The sequence below is a fragment of the Mobula hypostoma genome, chromosome 3 (assembly GCF_963921235.1).
Source record: "Mobula hypostoma chromosome 3, sMobHyp1.1, whole genome shotgun sequence".
NCBI lineage: Eukaryota > Metazoa > Chordata > Chondrichthyes > Myliobatiformes > Myliobatidae > Mobula > Mobula hypostoma.
This window is the reverse complement of record NC_086099.1, coordinates 156,138,978-156,164,394: the sequence shown is the minus strand read 5'-3', so window position 1 is coordinate 156,164,394 and position 25,417 is coordinate 156,138,978. Positions and strand designations below refer to the sequence as shown.

At 41.4% G+C, this 25,417-nt stretch overlaps 1 protein-coding gene across 9 annotated transcripts in view; it reads left to right on the top strand.

The window, feature by feature from the left end:
* LOC134344341 (growth factor receptor-bound protein 10-like) overlaps positions 1-25,417 on the top strand; it is a 242,278-nt gene that overhangs the window by 173,128 nt on the left and 43,733 nt on the right. For all 9 annotated transcript variants that reach the window (XM_063043962.1, XM_063043959.1, XM_063043955.1 and 6 more), the window contains 2 exons: positions 3,756-3,912; positions 12,855-12,976. In XM_063043962.1, coding sequence (XP_062900032.1) covers positions 3,756-3,912; positions 12,855-12,976 — 279 coding nt within the window. The remainder of the gene's footprint in view (positions 1-3,755; positions 3,913-12,854; positions 12,977-25,417) is intronic.

Below are 25,417 nucleotides of genomic sequence, written 5' to 3'. Positions count from 1 at the left end.
ATCAACTCTTATTGACCTGCTCTGGGACCAGTGCCTTCCATACCCCTACCATGCATGTTCCTATCCAAACTTCTCTTAAATGTTAAAATTGTGCTTGTGTGTACAGGTTTCCCCCGTCATCCGAAGGTATAGCGTTCCTATGAAATGGTTCGTAAGCCGAAATGTCATAAAGCGAAGAAGCAATTACCATTTATTTATATAGGAAAATTTTGTGAGCATTCGCAGACCCAAAAATAGCCTACCAAATCATGCCAAATAACACATAAAACCTAAAGTAACAGTAACGTATAGTAAAAGCAGGAATGATATGATAAATACACAGCCTATATAAAGTAGAAATACTTTTCTACAATCATTACTGAACTGTTCGCCGAAGCGAAAATCTCACGCAAGCGCCGTCAGCAGAAAATCTCACGCAAGCGCTGTTGGCAAGAACACTCTCTCCAGTAACCTTTAAGCTATGAAGCTGCCAAATCATACCAAATAACACGTAAAAATACACAGACGATATAAAGTAGAAATAATGTATGTGCAGTGTAGTATCACTTACCGGAATGGGGAAGACAGCGCCGAGCACACGATGGTGTGTTAGACTGAGTCGTCGGAGTTTGGGTGGTACAATGGTCCCTACCCTCCGGGCTGCTGAGCGATATATTGCCGCGAAGAAAGCAGGGGTCCAGCGGTAGCCAGGAGGTACACAGCACATCTTTAAGAAAAAAGCCGAAACAAACATGCTAATTAATTACGTGTTGGTGGCACCTAATTAATTAGCATGTTTATTTCAGCTTTTTTCTTAAAGATGTGCTGTGTGCCTCCCAGCTACCTTTGCATTCTCCGCGAATTGGTATCTGTCCATGGCCTGGGCGTTGGGGTAGTGGGACACTGGGGTGTCATTTCGTCGCCTGTTTCCATTAGAGCAGGCAGCTCATCTTCTATCTCTGCCCGCCTCAATGTTGAAGGTCGGGGTTCGTCGTCTGCTGTGGCTGATGTGGAAGGCTTGCTTGACTGCTGAGCCTTGCGCATTTTTCTATCATACAGTTCTTTGTAAGGACTCAAACCATCTTGCAAATATCCCCTAAACCTACGTACCCTTTCAAAATTAAAGTCGTACTATATCATTACTCATTTGGTTTCCATTGTTACCCTTTTTTCTTCCAATTGCATCAGCTGTTCATCTGTCAGTTCTTGGTGATGGGATGCCAAAACCTCTTCAACATCATGTTCGTCAGCTTCCACAAGCCAAACTCACTTTGTCCTTACTTCGTTCATCAGGATCAAAACGCTTAATTATGTTTAGTTTTACCGTAAGTGTAACACCCTTACAAGCTCTTTCAGGCTTTTCCGATACCATAGAACTCATCTTGCAAACGGCTGCTCGGGGCGCGCTGCCTTTTATCGCACACTGATTTTTTTGCGCGCTGATTTTTTATCACGCGCTGAATTTTTTTTTCGTAACAGTGAAAACACCTTCTGAAAGCAAAAACAGGGTACTAATGTAGGTCTTTCGTAACAGTGAGGTTTCGTAAAGCAAATGTTCGAAAAACGGGGGACACCTGTACCACTTGTGCTGGCAACTCGTTCCATGCTCTTATGACCCTCTGTGTGACGAAGTTTCCCCTCATGTTTCCCTTAAACTTTTCACCTTTCACCCTTAACCCGTGACATCTAGTTGCAGTCTCACCCAACCTCAGTGAAAAAGCCTGCTTGCGTTAACCCTATATACACCCCTCATAATTTTGTATACCTCTATTAAATCTCCTCCCAATCTTCTACATTCTAAGGAATACAGTCCTAACCTATTCAATCTTTCCTCATAACTTAGGTCTTTCAGACCTGACAATATCCTTATAAATTTTCTCTGTGCTCTTTCAACCTTATTTACATCTTTCTTGTAGATAGATGACCAAAACTGCACACAGTACTCCAAATTAGGCCTCACCAATGTGTTATACAACGTCAAAATAACTACCTGTTTCCTGTACACATCTCATTGATTTATGATGGCCATTGTACCAAAAGCTTTCTTTACGACCCCATCTACATATGATGCCACTTTCAACAAATTATGGACCTGTTTTACCAGATCCTTTTGTTCTACAGCACTCCTCAGTGCCCTACCATTCACTGTGTAAGACCTACTCTGGTTGGTCCTACCAAGGTGCAACACCTCGTACTTGTCAGCATTAAATTCCATAATCCACCGTAGTAATAATAAACCTGATTCTGAAATTGTGATCTTTGTGAAAATTGATTACATTAGCCATAATAGGTATATAACTCTGTGTACTAACCTTTTGTGCAGCTCATTGAATCCTGTACATACTCTGTGTCATTAGTACAGTAAGTATAGTAAGTATATGAAAAGTACAGTAATTCTTTGAAACATCATTACATATGTAATGCAAGCTGCTACATTATTTAAAGTGGCTTGAAAATGACAAAGAAGTCTATCTAAAGCTGTGGTTTGAATTCTAATGTTAAAATTAGGTCAGATGGTCACACATCAAATATGTTTGTTGTGTGACTATCTGACAGGGACACCACTGAGAGTGCCTTGACGAGCCTGATCGCCATCAGGTACGGGAATTGCAAAGCAGCTGACCAGAAGACCCTACAAAGGACTGTGAGGACTGCTGAGAAGATCATCGGGTCTCCCTTCCAAACATTTGTAAAATTCACCAGGAGCCTTTAGCATTGTCAATAATCCCTCCCATCTGTCCAACAATCTTTTTTACCTCCTGCCACCACTCAGGTCCCGCTTACGATGTATAAAGCACTGGTTGTGTTATACTGATTACTTTTTAACTTGTGTCATAAATGCACTTTACTATTTGTTAAGTTATTTGTGGTAATATTACTTTATGTGTTGTGTGAGTTACATGTACTGTGTTACCAACTTTAGTCTGGCAGAATGTTCTTTCATTTCATGAATACAGTTGAAATGACAATAAATTTGAACTTGAATACTCAAGGGTTCTTTTGTGTTCTGTTCTGGCCACCTCATTGAGGATGTGGAAACTTCAGAGAGAGCACAGAGAAGATTTACCAAGCTGCTGTCTGAATTATCGAGCATGTCATAGGAGGATAGGTTGAGCGAACTAGGACTTTGCAAAGAAGCGAGCTGAGAGGTGACTTGATTAAGGTGTCCAAGATGATGAGGTATTGATCAAGTGGATAGACAGAGATATTTTCTTAGTGCAGACATGTCTAATATGAGGGGGCATAATTTTAAGGTGATTGAAGGAGTGTATAGGAAGGAAGTCAGAGATAAGTTTTTTATACAGAGAGTGCGTGGAATGCCCTGTCAAGGCTGGTGGTAGAGGCAAATACATTAAGGGCATTCAAGAAATTCTTATATAGGCATATGGATGATAGAAACTGATGGGCTTTGTAATGGGGAAAGGTTAGAGCAGATTAAAAGGTTAGCACAACATCATGGGCCAAAAGGCATGTACTGTGTTTCATGTCCTGTGTTCAAAGGATTAAAATGCCGAAGGGAGTTTGTTATGGCGGGAGGTCACAGTTAATTGAGGAAGGATATAAATAGTAAGTTCTGTTGCTAACAATGAAAGCCAGTGGAAGAAAGCAGACATTGGTGCTGGTTTTCAGTTTTATAACTTGAAATACATTTCAGAATTTTGAACACAGAAGTAAGTGCAATTTTCTGTGATTGTTCATTCCACTAATTTTATAATATAGGTTGCTTTACTTAACATTTAAGCTGTATAATGATCATTTTTTCCTTTTCATGTTAGGTTATTAAAGTTTTTAGTGAAGATGGAACAAGCAAAGCAATTGAACTTCCATATGACATGACTGCCAGAGATGTCTGCCAGCTGCTGATATATAAATGCCATTGTGTTGATGACAATAGCTGGACTTTAATTGAACATCACTCACATTTAAATCTAGGTAAGATTGTCATGTAATACTGAATAAATTTAGGGAGCATTATTTATTACTGTCATCAAATATTGATATATTTTGTTGATGGTAGGGCGCAGGTGCAGTTTAAAGAAAAGTAAAATTGACAAAACCTCTTACTTGTCAGAGCATCATAGATTTTAAAACATCAGTATAGCTGTAAAATATTTCCAATATGAATAGTGGATTAAAACATGAAAAGTCTTTTGAATACTGATATAAGTATATCAAAAATGTGTTAGAGCTGCAATGATACTTGGAATATATCTTGACTCACACCATATATTGTTTTTCTAATTTGAGATTTTTTTTGTTTTAATTGTAATTATCAACAAGTTTTATCATAGCTAATTCATCACAACAAAGGAGGAGACCATTTCAAAGTCCAAAGTAATTTTATTATCAAAGTGCACCATATGCAGCCCTGAAATTTGTTTTCTTGAGGGCATACTCAATAAATCCAATAATCATAATATAATCAATGAAAGACCCCACTAACTTGGGTTTTCAGCCTGTGGGCAAAAGACAACAAACTCTGCAATAATACGAAGTAAATAAGCAATAAATAACGAGAACCTGCGATGAAGAATCCTTGAAGCGTGTCCATAGGTTGTGGGAGCAGTTCAGTAATGGGACAAGTGAAGCTGAGTAAAGTTAGCCCCTCTAGTTCATGAGCTTGATGCCTGAGGGGTAATAACTGTTGCTGAACCTTGTGGTGTGAGTCCTGACGCTCTTGTATCTTCTTCTGATGGTAGCAGTGAGAAGAGAGCATTACCAGGTGTGGGGGTCCCTGATGATGGGTGCTGCTTTTCTGCCACAACGCTCCATGCAGATGTGCTTATTGGTGGAGAGAGCTTCACCTGTAATGGACTGGGCCGTATCTACTATTTTTTGTAGGGTTTTTCATTCAAGGGCATTGGTGTTTCCATACCAGCCTGTGATGCAGCCAGTTAATATACTCTCCAAAACACATCTATAAAAGTTCATCAGAGTTTTTGGATGTCATGCTGAATTTTCGCAAACTCCTAAGGAAGTAGAGGCGCTGCCATGCTTTCTTTATAATTGTACTTACTAAGGACTGGGTGCAGGACAGGTCCTCCGAATGATAACACTAAGGAATTTATTGTTGTTGACCCTCTCCACCTCTGATCCCCTGATGAGGACTGGCTTATGGACCTCGTGTTTCGTCCTCCTGAAGTCAATAGTCAGATTCTTGGTCTTGTTGGCATTGAGTAAGAGGTTGTTGTGGCACTATTCAGCCAGATTTTCATTCTCCCTCCTATATGCTAATTCGTCACCTTTGAATCGGCCAATGACAGTAGTGTTGTCAGCAAACTTAAATATGGCATTAGAGCTGTGCTTAGCTATACAGTCATAAGTGTAAAACGAGTAGAGCAAGGGGCTAAGTATACAGCCTTGTGGTGCACCTGTGCTAATGAATTCATGCTGGCTGCTAGGAGAGTATTTCCATATGCCCGTTTGCTTTCTCCTCATTTCCCTCCACCTCTGCAGATTATTTTCACTCATACATGCCTTGAACTCCCTTTTGTTTACTTGTGTGTCATTCAGAGTTTCATTCTTATTGTGGGTAATTATAATGTGAACACAAGGTTAATGAGTTCTTCACTGATTTAGTAAACATATCCCCCTTTCACCCTCTCATCCCAGATTTCATCTGTACCCAGTCTTCATCATCCCCTCTGAGCATCCCCTCTCTGAGGCAGAATGTTCTGTCCTCAGTAATGGCTTCACCTTTGTCTCCCTGCAGCCACACCTCTGTGATTCCGAGCCTGCCATGACGCTGAGTTTTTCTTCTGCTGCCCCTGTCTCCTGAGCCTACTTCTTTGGCAAGGACTCTTCACCCTGCACCAATGACCCCTTCTGCTTTTAAACTCTGCTCCTCTTCCTGGACATCCTGTCCTGATCTTCTCCTGCTTTGGACTCTACTCTCCACTCCCTCAGTATTAATCCTAACCTCACCATCAGACCCACAGATTGGCGGGGGTGGGGGGGGGGGTGCTGTAGTAGTCTGGCATACTGACCTCTACCTTGCTGAGGCCCAGCGACAGCTCTCAGTCACCTCCTCTTACTTAACCCTGGAACAGGCCCCCATTAAGGAACACCTGGTCATTGTCTTTCATACCATCACCGTCCTTTTTAGCTCTGGGGATGTCCCATCCACTGCCACCAACGTCATAGTTCCCACACACCGTGCCTTCCATTTCTATCTCCTACCCAAGATCCACAATCCGCTTGCCCAGGTAGACCCATTGTTTCAGCTTGTTCCTATCCCACTGAACTCATATCTGCATACTTTGACTCTGTTTTATCCCCCTGCCAGTCAGTCCCTTCCTACCTACATCCATGACACATCACACGCTTTGGATCTTTTCAACGATTTCAAGTTCCCTGGCCCCCATCATCCTATTTTAATTATGGATGTCCACTCCCTATGCACCTCCATCCCCCACCAGGAAAGCCTCAAAGCTCTTTGTTTCTTTTTGGACACCATTCCCAACCAGTTCCCCTCCACCAACACTCTCCTCCATCCAGCGGAACTTGTCCTCAGTTTTAATAATTTCTCCTCTGGTTCCTCCCACTTCCTTCAAACAAAAGTTGTAGCCATGGCACTCTCATGAGTCCCAGCTAAGCTTGCCTTTTTGTCATCTAGGTGGAACAGTCTATGTTCCAAGCCTACACTAGTGGCTGTCCCCCACTTTTCCTATGTTACAGCAATGACTGCATTGGTGCTGCTTCCTGCACCCATGCAGAACTTGTCAATTTCATTAACTTTGCCTCCAACTTCCACCCTTCCCTCAAATTTACCTGGTTCGTTTCCAGCACCTCTTTCCCCTTTCTCAATGTCTCTGTCTCTGGAGACAATTTATCTACTGATGTCAGTTATCAACCCACGGCTTCTCACAGATACCTGGACTATACCTCTTCCTACCCTGAACTTGTAAAAACACTATTCCCTTCTCGCAATTCCTCCATCTCTGTCTCATCTGCTTTCAGGACGAGGCTTTTCATTCCAGAACAAAGGAGATGTCTCCCTTCTTCAAAGAAAGGGGCTTCCCTTCCTCCACCATCAATCTCTTCCATTTCACTCGTCTGCTCTCACCCCATCCTTCCACCCTAGAGATAGGGTTCATCTTGTCCTCGCCTACCACCCCACCAGTCTCTGCATCCAGCACATAATTCTCCAGAACTTCTGGAATCCCACCACCAAGAATATCTTCCTCCACCCCCCACCCAACTTTTCACAGGGATCACAGGGGTATGCGACTTCCTTGTCTTTTCGTTCTTCCCCACTGATCTCCCTCCTGGCACTTATCCTTGCAAGCGGAATAAGTGCTACGCTTGCCCCTACACCACCTCCCTCACTACCATTCAGGGCCCCAAACTGTCCTTCCAGTCTGTTGGGTTTGTGTACTGTGTTCAGGTGTGGGAATACTGGTGTGACCTTCTGTGTATTGGTGAGACCCAACATAGATTGGGAGACCACTTTGCCGAGTACCTGCGTTCCATCTGCCAGAAGATGTGGGATTTCCCAGTGGCCACCCATTTAAGTTCCAGTTCTGATTCCCATTAAGATATCGTTGGCCTCCTGTACTGTCATGGTGAGGCCACACTTAGGTTGGAGGAACAGCACCTTATATTCTACCTGGGTAGCCTCCAACCTGATGGAATGAACATCGGTTTCTTGAACTTCCAGTACTGCCCTCCCCCCTTATCTATTTCCCATCCCCCTTTACCTTTTTCACCTTATCTCATTGCCTTGCCCACTGGTGCTTCTCCCGCACTTTTCTTTTTTTCCATGGCCCTCTCTTTCACTAATCAACTTTCCAGCTCTTCACTTATTCCCCCCTCCTGGTTTCACCTATCATCTTGTATTTCTTCTTGCCCTCCCCCCCTCCCCCACACACCTTTTAACTCTACTCCTCATCTTTTTTTCTCCAGTCATGATGAAGGGTCTCGGCTCATAATGTCGACTGTACTTTTTTCCATATATGCTGCCTGGCCTGCTGAGTTCCTTCGGCATTTTGTGTGTGTGGCTTGGATTTCCAGCATTTGCAGATTTTCTCTTGTTTCTCATAAACACTGTCAATGGTGAAGGACATGGTAGATAGATGTCTTGAAGAAAAAATATCTCTGAACTGCTCACAGAGACCTCTGGAACACGTGTAAAAAATCGGATTCAGATTCATTTCTTGTATATTGAAGCATACAGTGAAATGCGCCATTTATTTATCAACTAACACAAACCAAGGATATGCTGGTGGCAGCCCACAAGTGTCACCATACATTTCAGTGCCAACATATGTTCACAATGCTCAACAGAACAACACAAGCAACAACAGCAACTAAAATAACAACAGCAAGACAAGACTCTTTCCCACCCACCCACTCACACACACCCAGAGATTTCCAACCCCAGAACAGGCCAACTCCAGTCCATGACCCTGGATCCTGGAGACTAAGACTCGCAGACATCAGGCTTCCTATCTCCAGTCCCTGGCCCAGACTCACAGCCCAGCAGATATCAGGCCTCTGACTTCTGGACACACTGACCCAGGGCTTCGACTTTCTCACCTCAATTTCCAGACTCTCTGGTTTCTATCCTTGATCTTCCAGTTTCAACCTCTGGTATTGACCCCAGGATTCAGGAGTTACAGGACTTTCAACTCCGGGCCTCGGTCTCCAGACTTGCACAGACGACCTCAGGACTCACCCGACCTGCAGGTTCACTGGCTCTTGTCTTTGGGGCCTGCCGACCACTGTCCTTGACCACAGGGATCGCTGGTCTTCGTCCTCAGTAAATGCTGATCCAACCCCTGTAGATAGTTGACCTTCGACTACAGAGCACTCCGTCCACCACCACCTACCCCAGACTCTGCATTTACTATCTCTGACATCTAACTCCATTTATCCTTGTCTGTAAACCCTAACCTTGACTCCTAACTCCCTGTACTGTCCCCAAAACCATCCCAACAAGCCTCAAAAACAAACCATGTTTGAGCCATGACCTCAATGAACATCACAGCTCAGCGCCATCTTGACCAGAAGATCTGTGCTAATTATATGTGTAATTTTAAACTATACATTTGATTTCTTAAGATATTGATAATACAAAAACCTGAATAATTTTTCCTGACAATTGTTCCACTTTGCTGAAATTAGAAATAAAACAAAATAAGTTAAATCTATTTGTGCAAGTTAATGGAAGTTTGTCGTGATTTTCAATAAATTGACTTATGTGATAATGTATTCTTCATCATTCTATAAGAGGAATTTTGAAGCTATAAACTGAGAATTTATCTGCTGCTGAGCAAGGGATGCAGTTCACCTTCACCTCATAACTTTATTCATACACTGACAATATGTAGTTGTTACCATCAAGGATGGCATTAACTGTTCTTCCATAATTGCCCCCTGAATGTCATATGAAAATATTTCAGAAGGCACTACAATTGTAACTGAAATTTTTTTTTAAAGTCTGTGGATGCTGGAAATCTGAAATAATCAGATTAGGTGACATCACTCTTACCAAAGAACTGCACAGTGTAACAAGATTTTTTTTACAGTTGTACTCCAGCTCCCCTCAATATGTTGTTTGCCTTCCCAGTGCTTCCTAAAACTTCTTACTTAGTGTTTCATCTGCAAGGACATCCAAATTGCCCACTCATCAACACTTGAGAGAGGCTCTCAGTCCAAGCATTTATTTTAACCCTATTCCCATTTTATCTTGCCAATTTTAATTTTTTTTTATCCTTTTCCGATCTCTTTCCATCTTCTTTACATGATGCTATCTAATATTTCATTTTGCCAACAAAGATGGGTATAATACAATAACATAAAGTAATTTCGATTTGCCAATTGGAGAGTGACTTGTTTATTCCTGGTGTCTTTTTCATTTGTTAGCAAATTCTGTGTTCACTTTCCCCCGACCTGATGAGCACTTACCTTTTGTCACAACTTCTTAAGGTCATGTTAAATAATGCCCTTTGGAAATCTTAATATGGCGTTCAATTTATGCCCTTTATCCATCCTCAAAAATAAGTTTCCATTAATAAAACAGCGCTGATTGTCAAATATTATGCTTTTAGAACTTCCTGTTATTGCTTATAATTATCACTTCTAGATGTTTGAATAATCTTAATTTATGTATGGTTTAACACACACAAAGTGCTGGAAGAACTCAGCAGGCTGGGCAGCATCTATGGAAAAAAGTACAGATAACATTTCAGCCCAAATGCTGAGTTGCTCCAGCATTCTGTATGTGTTGCTTGGGTTTCTTGTTTTCTGTTTCCCAGCTTGAATAGCACTATTTAAATTCATTTTTAAAGTATTAGTTATCCTTTTCACTCTGTGACATGTCTTTAGAGATATTGCATTGTCACTCCTGAACTATTGCACATATCCCTCACTTAAACTAATTAATTGCTTAACTCCTAGTCTGCTTTCTCATCATTTACTAGTATCATTTGAAGAAGCTGCCTATATTCATTATCAACTATAAAGTACAAAATAAGCTGTTATTATCCAACAAGAATAAAGAACTTCATGTGTCAACAAATGTTTAAAATTTCCTTAAATGGAAATAGTCTTGAGGATCCTAACAGAAATTATAGTAGTGGACATAAATACTTAGTGCATCATCCCTTGAAAGTTGATAGACAGATTAGGGTAGTAAAGAAGACATAGCTTAATGAAACTCAAATTAGTTCAGTTATGGAGCAGTGCATTCAATTCTGATTATCCCATTATAGGAAGGATGTGGAGACTTTAGAGAGGGTGCAGAAGAGGTTTACCAGCTGCCTGGACCAGAGGCCATGTGTAATAAAGGAGAGGTTGGATCGATTTGGATTGCTTTCTCTGTTGTTGTAGAAACTGAGGGGAGATCTGATAAGGTTTATAAGATTACGAGAAGTGACTAGTTAGCCAGTATCTTTTCCCTGGGTTGAATTGTTTAATACTAGAGGATGTACATTTAAGATGAGGGGATAAGTTCTAGGGAGATGTGGGTGCAGCAAGTTTTTTTTTACACAGAAAATTTTGGGTACCTGGAATACACTGCCAGAGGTAGTGGTGGAGGCAAATATGGCTGAGATGCTCAAGAGCCCCTTAGGTAGGCACATGAATGTGCATGAATCAGAAGTATATGGATATTGGGTAGGAAAAGGGATTATTTTAATTTGGCATTAGATGACCAATTAGTTCTACACATCGTTGTGGGCTTTTCCTATACTGTTCTACGTACGTGGGGTACTGCAATACAGATGGTTATTTTTAAACTTTCATACAGATTGGTCAAATGAAACTGACAAAAGTTGGGGTTAGTGGCATATTTGTGCATTTGATATGATTTGTTCAAAAGAAAGAGTGTGGACTGAGCCATGGGCGCTGGCATTTTAAGATATGGTTATCCAAAATGAATCAGGGTTAATTTATAAAATTTTAAGAGGTACTGATAGGATAGACTATCAGAATCTTTTAACCAGGGTAGAACATTCAAGCATTAGATAAATTGGACATAAGAGAGTCTAGGACCCGAAGGCCCAGCCTCAGAATACAAGGATATTCCTTTAGATAGAATGTGGTGAATCTGTGTAATTCATTGCCACAGACAGTCATGGAGACCAAGTCATTAGGTATATTTGAAGTGGAGGTTGGAAAGTTCTTGATTAGTCAGGTTACCAAAGGTTATATGGAAAAAGCAGGAAAATTAGGTTGAGAGGGATAATAAATTAGCCATGATCAAATAATGGAGCAGATTCAATAAGCCAGATGCCTAATTCTGCTCCTGAGTTTTATGGTCTTAGAAGATGTGCATTTAAGATAAGGAGGGAAAGTTTAAAGGAGATTATTTTTACACAAAATCGCTGGTTCCTGGAACTGGGCTGCTAGAACTAGTGATGGAAGCAGATATGATAGTGCCATTTAAGATGCAGTTAGATAGACACATGAATATGCTGGAAATTGTCGGGGGAGGGGGAATGTATATGAAACCTGTATAGGCAAAAGAGGTGTAGTTTAATTCAACATAGTGTTTGGCTCAGACATTGTGGCCAAAGGGCCCGTACCAGTGTCGTCCCATTCTGTGTTCTATGTAATTAATGTCATACTTGAAGACACTTCTAACATTAGTGAATTTCATATTCATTTTGCCAAGGAAAAACTTTCTTAGGTCTTAAGCAATGGTATTGATAATGTTAGGAAGGCACAATTAGATAAAGTGGCTGAGAAAGTAAATTATAGGATAAGGTGATAAACAATGACAAAATTTAAGGAAACATTTCATAATTCTCAAGAGGTATGCCCTTGAGAAATAAATCATGTGAAAAGGCTTGATTTATTGCTGAATAACAAGTTCATATTGAAAGGAAATCAAAATTGGGAAGTCTAGCTATAACTATATTTGGTAGACCACAGCTGCGTTCTTGGTTGGAGTTTTAGAATTATTGTTCTTAAGGAGGGATGTTATTATTTCCTCTTTAGGCTCTTGAGAGGAAGTTTGCTAAACTGATTTGTGTGATAGAGCAGTTGTACACATAGAAAGGCTCTAGACCAAGGGTTCCTAACCTTTTACCAATACTATTCAGCAAGGGGTCTGTGAATTCCAGGTTGGGAATCACTGCTTGTAGAGGTTGAATCACTCAATTTGTTCAAGGCTGTAACTGATTTTTAGACTATGGTGGCAAGCCAAGTATTGTGAAAGTGCAGCTGAAACAAAGAAGAGACTATTCATGATCTTATTGAATGGTAGACCAGGGACAAAGGGCACTATAGCATCTACTTATATTTTTAGTTTTATATTCTTCTTGTGCACTGCTAAGTATTAGAATAGCATTCATATGCTATCTTAACTCCATGATTCAGCTTTTCATAATTGAGAAATTCACATCATCAATTCTCAAATATATTTACAGAAAGATGTTTGGAGGATCATGAACTTGTATTGCACGTACAATCCACATGGACAATGGGAAATGAAAGCAAATTTTTATTCAGAAAAAACTATGCCAAATATGAATTTTTTAAGCATCCAGTGGTAAGCACCAATTCAAGTTTCAAACTATACTTAAAGTATTTCAATTAACTTTGAACAATATATGTTAATGTTTTTATTAAATAGATGTATTATACAGGGTAACGTGTAGCTAATATTTAAGATTTATATATGAGCATGTTTGAATCTGCAGCATATAGCTAACAAAATTATTAAATTTTCCAAAAACAAAGTTTGTTATTTCATATTTTCAGAATTTGCAAAGATTAGAATGTTGAGATTCTCAAACAGGAAATACCGATTTAATCATTTCTGTCATTACATTGCAGTTAGTTTAAGTAGGAAGATGGTGGATGATGTTGAGTAGCTAGATGAAAGTAGTTTGTGATAGAGGTTATTTAAGATCAGAAAATCATGTAGTGAATAAACAGGTTGATAATGTTGTGATCCTTCTGACCCAGTGTAAGATATGACCTGAGACAGTGAAGCAAATAGTAAACAGACACTCTTTGGCAGAGGCCATAAATGATTGTTGTTGAAGGAAACCCACTCTAGGACATAATTGTGATAGTCTGCTCTAGGACATAATTGTGATAGTCTTAGGAAATATTTGGTTACTTGGCCAAGGATAAGCATAAATGTGACCAAGTCTTCTGAAATGATGATCTTGAATTGAAGTTTCTAAGTCCATTGCAGTTGTTGGTGAGTGCATGGCACAGTAGGGCAAGCTGCCCAAAATGCAGTAAGGTATCAGGGGAATAAAGGAAGGGGGAAACAAGATGGTACTAAGTCAACAGTAATTTTAAACAAAATCTGTAGATCTAGTTGGCAAGATTTCTGTCAGTCACGTTCCACACTAGTTAAAAAAAATGTTAGTGCAAGGCAACATGCTTTCAATTAGGAGGATACCAGAAGCTTGATGTAATGTTTTAGGGTCCATTCCAAAATCAGTGTTAAAAATGAAATGAGAATTTTTTTTTCCCAATATGGACTGTGGAGAATGAAAAGACCTTATCCCCATAAGCAAGCACCTTGTTTCCCTCTCTCCCGCCAACCATCCAAGAAAAGATGACATGCTGATATGCCAGTAATAAATCAAGGGGCATTGACAAAAATAAAGCTGCTGGCCAAAGATTGCTTTAATGTAAGGATAATAGTGAAAAGCTACCGTTTTCGCCATAGACTTCTAACATGGAGTAGGGTTTGCTGTCGGGTTTCTTGATAGAGATGAGCCATTATTATTGAGTATTAGAGCACGGCAGCACAGAAACAGACAGAATGATAATTCTGTCTAGTCCCATCGTCCTGCACCTGGAACATAGCCCTCCACACCCCTCCCATCCATATGCTTAATAACTTCTCCTGAATGTTGAAATCAAACCCACGTCTACCACTTCCGCTGGCAGCTTATTCCACACTCTCACCAACCTCTGAGTAGAAAAAGTACCCCTCATGCTCTCACTAAAAGTTTTTACTTTTCTCCATTAACATAAGATCTCTAGTTCTAGTTTCAGCCAACCTCAACGGAAAAAGCTTGATAGGCACATTATAGGTGACCTGAGTTATCCCGTCTTTGTGGATTCTTTTCCTTCCTGATTGAATTTAATTGACTTTATTTCTTACATCCTTCATATACTGTACATGAGGAATAAAAATCTTTACGTCACGTCTCTGTCTAAATGTGCAATTTATAGTTACTTGTAATAAATAGTATGTACAACAGGACAGTCAGTATAGCATAGAAATACAAGTTTATCAGCGTGAATTAATCAGTCTGCTGGCCTGCTGGAAGAAGCTGTCCTGGAGTCTGTTGGTCCTGGCTTTAATGCTGTTTCTGGATGGTAGCGGCTGGAATAGATTGTGGTTGGGGTGACTCAGGTCCCCAATAATCCCTTGGGCCCTTTTTACGCACGTCTCTGTAAATATCCTGAATATTGAGAAGTTCATATCTACAGATGGACTGGGCTGTCCGCACCATTCTCTGCAGAATCGTGTAATTGAGGGAAGTACAGTTCCCATACCAGGCAGTGATGTAGCCAGTCAATTGTGCCCATGTAGAAAGTCTTCGGATTTAGGGACTCACGCCAAACTTCTTCAACCATCTGAGGTGAAAGAGGCACTGTTGTGCTTTTTTCACCACATAATCAGTACGTACAGACCACGTGAGCTCCTCAGTGATGTTTATGCCGAGGAACTTAAAGCTGTTCACCCTCTTAACTCCAGATCCATTGATGTCAATAGGGGTTAGCCTGTCTCCATACCTCCTGTAGTCAACAACCAGCTCTTTTGTTTTTGCGACATTGAGGGAGAGATTGTCTTCTTGACACTACTGTGTCAGGGTGATGACTTTTTCTCTGTAGGCTGCCTCGTTATTAATTTAGATAAGGCGATTCAGTATTGTCAGCAAATTTAATTAACAAATTGGAGTTGTGAGTGGCAACAGTCCTGTGTATATAGAGAGTAATGGAGGGGGCTGAGGACACAGCCCTGAAGGGCTCCTGTGTTGAGGGTCAGAGGAGCAGAGGTGAGGGAGCTAACTCTTACCAAGTGCCTGTGATCTGACTGGAAGTCCAGGATCCAGCTGCACAAGGCAGAATGAAGGCCAAGGTCTCTGAGCTTCTTGTCAAGCCTGGGGGAAATTATGGTGTTGAATGCTGAACTGTAGTCCAAGGACAGTACTCTCACATAAGCATCCTTCTTCACCAGATGTGTAAGGACGTTGTGTAGAGCTGTGGCTATTGCATCATCTGTCGATTGGTTGTGTTGGTAGGCGATCCATTGTGGGTGGTAGCATGCTGTAAATGTAGATTGTAGAGAATCTTAGAGAAATCAAAAGATGCTGATTTTTCATTGTTATCTTGCAAATATTGCCTAGTTCTATTTGGGGTTTTGCTGCTCATGTTGAAGTCTAGGAGTTTTCTGGAAGACTCTAAGCCAAAGGGTCAGATCCACTCACCACATGTTTGCAGCCCCATTCAACAACAGATTTTAAATAAAGTTATAGATAGATAGAAGATTGGTTGACTGGCAGGAGTCTACGAGTCGGCATAAAAGGTGCACTTTTTAGTAGGCTGCCGATGATGAGTGGAGTTCTGCAGGGGTCAGTCTTGGGACTGCTTCTTTTCATGATATTAACAATGATTTGAATGATGGAATTGATAGTTTCGAGGCTAAGTTTTCATCTGATACAAAGACAGGTGGAGGGTAGTCTTGAGAAAGCATGAAGTTTGCAGAAGGACTTAGGCATATTAGGAGAATGGGCAAGCAAGTAACAGATGGAATAGAATAGGGAAGTGTATGGTCATGCACTTTGGTAGAAGGAATAAAGGCGTAGACTATTTTCTAATAGGGAAGCAAATTCAGAAAGCAGAGATGCAACAGGATTTTAATTTCAAATTTATTGTTATTGGACTGTACATATACACAACCAAATGAAACAATGTTCCTGTGGACCACAGCGCAAATACACAGCATATATCACACACAGCGCAGAAACCAAAATTTTATACCATAAATGAGTTAATAAAATATAATTCAAAATACATGTAGTGAAGTATAGTGCAAGTAAACAATAAAGGAGCTAATGGAGGCAAATGCAACGTTGATAGTCATTTTGAGAGGGCTATTAAATAAAAGCAAAGATATAGTGCTGAGGCTTTATAAGGCATTGGTCAGACCGCATTTTGAGTATTATGAGTAGCTTTGAGCCCCTTATATAAAAAAAATATGTGCTGGCATTGAAGAGGGTCCAAAGAAGGTTCACGAGAATAATCCAGGGAATGAGGAGCGTTTGATGGCTCTCGGCCTATTTTTGCTGGGGTTTACAAGTACTAGGGGTGATCTTATTGAAAACTATCAAATATTGAAAGGCCTAAATTCCAGTTGCACAAACTACTGAATGGCCACAATTGCCCACTTGTAGCCCACTACGTCTCACGGGAGCACCAGAGCATCAATTCTACTGCTGTGTAGGGAGCCATACAGTTGCAAAGATTTCATGAACCTAACAAAGGCTACGTCTACATTACACCAGATAATTTTGAAAACGAAGCTTTTTCTCTTTGTTTTGACCTTCCGTCCACACTGAAACGGCATTTTCATCCCCCGAAAACAGAGATTTTTGAAAACAGTCTCCAGAGTGCAAATTTGAAAACGATTGTCTCGCGTTGTAGTGTGGACAGGGTAAACGGAGAGGTTTAAAAACGTTGTCATGACGACACCACAACAACAATGCTTTTTCTGCTTCTGCTTGGTACTGCGCAAGCACTGCCGGACGGCTGTTCTTGGTTCTTGATCCTCGATCCTCCAAAATATTCCGCATGGAATTTAAACTGGAGGTGGCTTTCAAGCTGGTCCCCTTGGTTTCTCTGTTTACATCCTCTGATCTTCTGTCCGTACCCTCCGGTCTCCCAATCTGCGGTGGTCGTATCCTCGATCTCCTGTACCCCGTGGTCTCCAAGCCGGCACTGTCGCTGACTGACCACAGCTGTTATAACGTGCAGTCGGTGTGAATGGCGTGAGAGTTAAATTGTAAAGTGAGCTTTTTTGACTAGATCCCCTAAATTGATTTGATTGAGTCTATCTTTAAAAATATTAATGTCAGAAATACTGCGCAGGTCTGGCGGCAGAAGATTCCACTCTCTTGGTTCTTGGTTCTTGATCCTGCAAAATATTCTGCATGGAATTTAAACTGGAGGTGGTGGAGGGTGGGCTTAAGAAAGAGATTTTTGAAGAAGAAAAGCTGCCTTAAATTTAATTAAGTTTGGTTGTGTGACTCTGTTAGGATTAAGATTATTCCATGCTTTAATTGTGCGGGGGGGGGGAAACGAATTGCTGTACACATCTGACTTTGTAGTTAGTATTTCAAATTGAGTTGAGTGCCCTCTTCTACTCCTAATAGGTTTGGGTTTGTTGTGGGATTGGTAGTCTATGTCGAGTTGAACATTTAACATTTTGTAATTGTTGACCTTGTTGATCTTGGGCAGAGGACGGCTTCATGCGTGTGTTGTTTACTTTATTGTCTACGTTAATAGCTTGTTTGGAATTAAACATCTCCACTGCTTTGCTGACTTTGTACAGGTGTTCCCCGCTTTTTGAACATTCGCCTTACGAAACCTCACTGTTACGAAAGACCTACATTAGTACCCAGTTTTCGCTAACAGAAGGTGTTTTCACTGTTACGAAAAAAATCAGCGCGTGATAAAAAAGCAGCGCTCGAAAAAATCAGCGCGCGATAAAAGGCACCCCGAGCAGCCGCTCTTCCCCGGATTCTCACCGGCATTGCTTAAACACGTTGCATTGAGCAGCCGTTAGCAAGATGAGTTCTGAGGTATTGGAAAAGCCTGAAGGAGCTCATAAGGGTATTACACTTAGCGTAAAACTAGACATAATTAAGCATTTTGATCGTGGTGAACGAAGTAAGGACAACGTGAGTTTGGCTTGTGGAAGCTGACGAAGATGATGTTGAAGAGGTTTTGGCATCCAGATGAAGAGCTGATGCAGTTGGAAGAGGAAAGGATAACAATCGAAACCGAATGCAGTAGCAAAATAAACATGAAGCAATTGCGTGAGATTCTTGCTGCAATGATAAAGTACGACTTTAATTTTGAAAGGGTACGTTGGTTTAGGGGATATTTGCAGGATGGTTTGAGTCCTTACAAAGAACTGTCTGATAGAAAAATGGTCGAGGCTCAGCAGTCAAGCAAGCCTTCCACATCAGCCACAGCAAACGACGAACCTCGATCTTCGACATCGAGGTGGGTAGAGATAGAAGATGACCTGCCTGCCCTAATGGAAACAGACGATGACGAGATGACACCCCAGTGTCCCACCACCTCAACCCCCAGGCCACGGACAGATACCGATTCGCGGAGAATACAGCGGTAGCTGGGAGGCACACAGCACATCTTTAAGAAAAAAGCCGAAATAAACATGCTAATTAATTAGGTGTCGCCCGGCACATAAATGTCGGCCCAGATCAGAGACGACGCAATCGGCAATCGCTTCTGATCTGGGCGGACAATTACGTTTTGGGCGGCACCTAATTAATTAACATATTTATTTCAGCTTTTTTCTTAAAGCCTTCCGGCTACTGCTGGACCCCTGCATGCTTCGGGACAATGTATCGGTCAGCGGCCTGGAGGGTGGGGGCCACTGCACCACCCAACTTGCGACGACTCAGTCTAACACATCATTATCAGTGTGCTCTATGCTGTCTTCCCAATTCCAGTAAATGATACTACACTGTACATACATTATTTCTACTCTATATAGGCTGTGTATTTTTACGTGTTATTTGGTATGATTTGGCAGCTTCATAGCTTAAAGGTTACTGGAGTGTTTTTGCCAACAGCGCTTGCGTGAGATTTTCGCTTCAGCGAACAGTGCCGGCAGTGATTGTGGAAAAGTATTTCTACTTTATATAGGCTGTGTATTTATCATATTATTCCTGCTTTTACTGTATGTTACTGTTATTGTAGGTTTCACGTGTTATTTGGCATGATTTGGTAGGTTATTTTTGGGTCTGCGAACGCTCACAAAATTTCCCCATATAATTAAATGGTAATTCCTTCTTCGCTTTACGACATTTCGGCTCACGAACCATTTCATAGGAATGCTCTACCTTCGGGTGACGGGGGAAACCTGTAATCGTTTGTAACTTGCAGAAACAGCTCTACTTCATTGTCTGTCTAAACGAAGAAGTCCGGTCTGATTTTCCCAGTTTTCTTTGTATTCCTCGAAGACATTGTTGAAACCTTTCTTTCGCTGTTGTTGTAGGTGCTCTAGTTTTTGTCCAATGGAAATAGCACAACGCCGCCATGGAAACGTAAATATTATACCGTTTTCTCTTCGCTTGTTTTCTGTAGATGTGTCTGCGCATGCACAGTAGGAGTAGATTCGCCCAAATATCTGTTTTAGTGAGGACAGAGATATTTTGAAAAATGCCTAGTGTGGATGCCTGACGTTTTTACTCGAAACCAGCGTTTTCATAATTATCCAGTCTAGTGTGGACGTAGCCAAAGACTACAACACACAGAGCAGAATCACACCATCTGGTCCAATATTCAAGACATGTCAAAACCTAATTAGACAAACATTTACTCTAAGCCAAAGCAGAAGGTATAGCTAGTGGTGATGAGAAATCTATTTTTATTTTCAGTCCGGTCTTAAAGGAACAAACAGTTAAGGGAAAATTTCAAGAGATTTTAGCCAATAGTGTGATACAAAACAAGTGGTACTACAGTGCCTATAAAAGGTATTCAATTTGAAAGAATTTAATTTGGCTTTTTTGACACTGATTAACTGAAAAAGATTGTTATGTCGAAGTGAAAACAGATTTCTAAAAATGATCTAAATGAATTGCAAATCTTAATCACAAGGTAACTGATTTCATAAGTATTCACCTCCTTCAAGTCAGTATTTAGTAGGTGCACCTTTGGCAGCAATTACAGCCTTGAGTTTGTGTGGATAGGTCTCTATCAGCTTTGCACTTCTGGACAGTGCAATTTTTCCCCATTCTTCTTTACAAAACTGCTCAAGGCTGTCAGGTTACATGGAGATTGTGAGTGAGCAGCCCTTTTCAAGTTCAGCCACAAATTCTCATTTGGATTGGGGTCTGGCTTGGCCACTCCAGGACATTAACTTTGTTGTTTTTAAGCCATTCCTGTGCAGCTTTGGCTTTATTCTCGGGGTCATTGCCTTGCTAGAAAACAAATCTTCTCCCAAGTTGCAGTTCCCTAGAAGGCCGCATCGGGAGCACCAGACACAGTATATCACCCCAGCCGACTCACAGGTGAACTGTCGCCTCACCTGGAAGGACTGTCTGGGGCCCTGAATGGTGGTAAGGGAGGAAGTGTAAGGGCATGTGTAGTACTTGTTCCGCTTACAAGGATAAGTGCCTGGAGGGAGATCAGTGGGGAGGGATGGGGGGGACGAATGGACAAGGGAGTCGCGTAGGGAGTGATCCCTGCGGAAAGCTGGGGGGGGGGGTGCGGAGGGAAGATGTGCTTAGTGCGGCCTTCTATGTATTGGCGAGACCCGACGCAGATTGGGAGATCGTTTCGCTGAACACCTACGCTCTGTCTGCCAGACAAAGCAGGATCTCTCAGTGGCCACACATTTTAATTCCAAGTCCCATTCCCATTCTGATATGTCTATCCACGGCCTCCTGTACTGTAAAGGTGAAGCCACACTCAGGTTGGAGGAACAACACCTTATATTCCGTCTGAGTAGCCTCCAGCCTGATGGCATGAACATTGATTTCTCAAACTTCCGCTAATGCCCCACCTCCCCCTCGTACCCCATCTGTTATTTATTTATTTATTTATTTGCACACAATCTTTTTCTCTCTCTCCTTTTTCTCCCTCTGTCCCTCTCACTATACCCCTTGCCCATCCTCTGGGCTTCCCCCCTCCCCCATTTCTTTCTCCCTAGGCCTCCTGTCCCATGATCCTCTCATATCCCTTTTGCCAATCAACTGTCCAGCTCTTAGCTCCATCCCTCCCCCTCCCTTCTTCTCCTATCATTTCAGATCTCCCCCCCCCACTTTCAAATCTCTTACTAGCTCTTCTTTCAGTTAGTCCTGACGAAGGGTCTCGGCCTGAGACGTCGACTGTACCTCTTCCTACAGATGCTTCCTGGCCTGCTGCATTCACCAGCAACTCTTATGTGTGTTGTTCTCCATTTACTAATTATGTGACTTCTAAAACCAATGATGATTTGGTGTGTCGTATTAAAGGGGATGAATATTTATGCAATCAATTATTTTGTGTTTTATATTTGCAATTAATTTAGATCACTTTGTAGAGATCTGTTTCGCTTTGATACGAAAGAGTCTAAAAGCAAAATTAACACCACAGTGTTTCAACATTGTAAAACAATAAAACATGAAAACTTCCAGTGGGGGAGGTGAATACTTCTTATAGGCACTGTAAATACAGAGAGTAACGTTGAATGAAGAGTGGGATATAATGGGTCAGGGAGAAAAGGAAATAGTAATCTTTCTTAAAACGTGTGTGCTCGTCCATCGTCAACGTCAATGAGGACCACAACACCATTATGAGGGTGTTGAGACTAGCACGTGATTTGGATTTAAGTGAGGGAGAGTTGCGCAGCGTCAGCCTCACCTTGTCTTCCCAATTCCCAACTGGATCCAGTGGCAAGACAGAGTTGAGACAACTGGAGGTGGGACTAGGTGCAGTGGATGTGTCGTGTGTCTTGTCCTGCTCTACACGTTCCATGACGCTTGCAGAGACCACCTTCTTAACATTGGACCTTCCATTGGTCTCGTCCACTCAATCTTCCGGAGTCTGTCTTCACATGCTGGGATAGACAACTCCCTATCTCACCGAGGGTTTGAGACCCGTTGGCTACCCTCACCTGGTTTAGCTGGCTGCTTGAAGCCGTTGCCCAGAATATGGCCGCTGTCGCATGCAAACAGCAACGGGGAGCCACAGGTGAGAGCTGAGTGCCAAGTGGGGACCAAAGGTGGACTAACCACCTTGAAAAGAACTCGACATGTTCCCCCACCAGAGGTGCTACCCCTCCCTGACACACCATACACCCGTATAAGATAATGAGAGGCATTGATCATGTGGATAGTCAGAGGCTTTTTCCCAGGGTTGAAATGGCTAACACGAGAGAGCACAGTTTTACGGTGCTTGGAAGTAAGTACAGAGGGGATGTCAGGGGTAAGTTTTTTACGCAGAGAGTAGTGAGTGTGTGGAATGGGCTGCCGGCAACTGTGGTGGAGGCGGATACAATAGGGTCTTTTAAGAGGTTCCTGGATAGGTATATGGAGCTTAGGAAAATAGAGGGCTATGGGTAACCCTAGGTAATTTCTAAAGTACATGTTCAGCACAGCATTGTGGGCTGAAGGGCCTGTATTGTGTTGTACCTTTTCTTTGTTTCTGTGCATGATGTTCTTAATGACTTGTATATAAAATGCACTTCTTTGAGTATTATTAGTTTAACAGTATTCAGTCTGACTCATGGATGCAACATAAGACAGTAATGTCATGGATGATTTGATTGTATCTGAAACCCACAGTGTTGAATATTCTTAATGACTCAGCATTCACATTTCTCGGGTAGAGAATTACAAAGGTTCGTAATGCTTTGGGAGATGTTCTTCTAACTTTATATTTAAATAGTGACTGTCCATTTTTGCTGCTTCTATGAACCCTAATTATAGAATCTGCAATTATGAGCACAAGAAAATAGCATGGGTAAGCCACTAGGCTCCTTAATAACCTCTTCCTCAGTGTTAACAAGACAAAGGAGATGGTTATTAACTTCAGGAAAACTTGCATCATTCACACACCCCTTTACTTCAGCAGCACAGTAGTGGAAACTGCAAACAGATTCAACTCCCTGGAGGGCACATCACATATAATCTCTCATGGTCCCAGAACACATCCTACTCAGCCAAGATTGCTCACTAATGCCTCTGCTTTCTGAGGAGACTGAGGAGAGCTGGACTTTGCTTATCCATACTCACTTCATTCTGCAGATGTGCAGTAGAGAACATCCTAACAAGCTACATTACTGCTTGGTACAGAAACTGCACTACAGCGGACAGGAAGGCTCTACAACAGATAGTCATATTTGCCCAATTGCATTACTGGCACCAGCCTAATTGCCATCAAGAACATTTATACAGAAAGGGCCAGTAACATCATGAAAGATTCCACACACCCTGGTCGTGGAATGTTTGTCCCATTCCCATCAGCCAGGAGGCTATGTAGCTTGCACACCAGAACCACCAGACTCAAAATCAGACTGACCAACACCTCCATCCACAACTCCACCGATTTATTATTTCCCATCAGTTACCTTATATACAGCCTGGCGTCACTTTATGGACATATAATCAGTCTATGTACAAAAACAATCTTATGTATTTATATTTATTGTAGGTATTTTTAGTATTGTTTTTGTGTTCTTTATCTTTGATTTGTTTGTGTTGCATTGGATCCAGAGTAACAATTATGATATGATGTTAAACAATCTTGAATCTTGAAGCCTGCCTTGTCACTCAGTGTGGTCGTGGCTGATCTACGCCAGCCTTCTGTGGTGATTCCCATAATACACAATTCCTTAATCTATCAAGTATTGATCTGTTTCACCTTAAACATATCTAATGATATGGCCTCCACCATCTTTGCCTTTATAGAGCAGGACAATGAATATAAGAGTTGGGAGTTCAGAGTGTTGAGAGCGAGAGTTGTGACGCACCATGATGAGTTATTTATGAAGCATATTCCGACTCATCTACCTTGAAAAGTTAAAACTCCTGGTACTGCAATTTTGTTCAGAGGTCTTCAGTTTTATTTTCAAAGATTGTACATTTGTGAGCAAGATAGTCGGGATTGTGTGTTCTAAGGGCTTTGTGAGTTAATTGCAGACCAGCTCGCTTTCCTCTTTTCCTTTTTCTTAAAGGGGAACTGCACTTATGATCTGAGTCTGCAGACCAGAGTCCATCAATTTTGAGGATTAATAGATTTTTTAAACATCTTAAAATTATGTTGCTTACTGAAGTACCCATGGCTGTGGCTATGGATATCATTTGTAGTAGTCCTAAACAGGAATATTTAACAATTCCTTTTGGAGCTGCATGCAGAGAGCTGCCACTTATCAGTGCCATCTTGAACAAAGGAGCCAAAATCTCTGCCAGAGTCCCCGCATTTTTTTCCCTCGCTTCCTACAACATCCTGGTCAGGCCATGAGAATTTATTCACTTTTATGCACTTCAAGACTGAAAACATCTCCTCATTCATAATATCTCAACAAGTCTCCATTTACCTTGATTGCTTTCTGGCTAACTTTGTAATTTTAAAATGACAACTAGATTTTTTGAACACCATCATCCTTTGATTTTTCATTATTCTCCCACTGCTATCTTTTAATTCCACTCATTTAATGTATCTGCACCCTTTCATCGACTTTTGTTTCTTCTTCACAATTTACTTTCCTACCTATTTTCACTTAGCAAACTTGAGTACAGGTGAACCCCATATTATGTCCTTTTGGATATTGGAAAGTCACCTTCATAGAAGTCACGAATCATCATACAAAATTTATCCAGAGATAGAGAATAAAATTTGCTCTCAAGAGTTCATTTGAGAAAGGGTAAATAAATACAATTCTTTTTCAGCTCTCTTTTCTCATCATGTAGGTGACTCAGCTTCGGCTCATGGAAAATGGACTGTTTTCTAGGGAGGCAGGAAGGCAACAACCCCATCCCCACCCATAACACAGGGGTTGCTAGAATGTGAAACTCAGTTTCTTCATATGTCATTAATGGGAGAATTAATACCTAAGGCCTTGTCACTGGTTACATTTTGCCAGGTTAAAAATGGCCTATAATTTCAGGAGCCCTTATCACTTGTGAGGGTTCTCATGTGATGCCTTAGTAAATGGCTTTGGAATCTTTTAGTTCTCCCTATACCTATTCTGCTGGTTACATCCTCACAGGTACTTAAT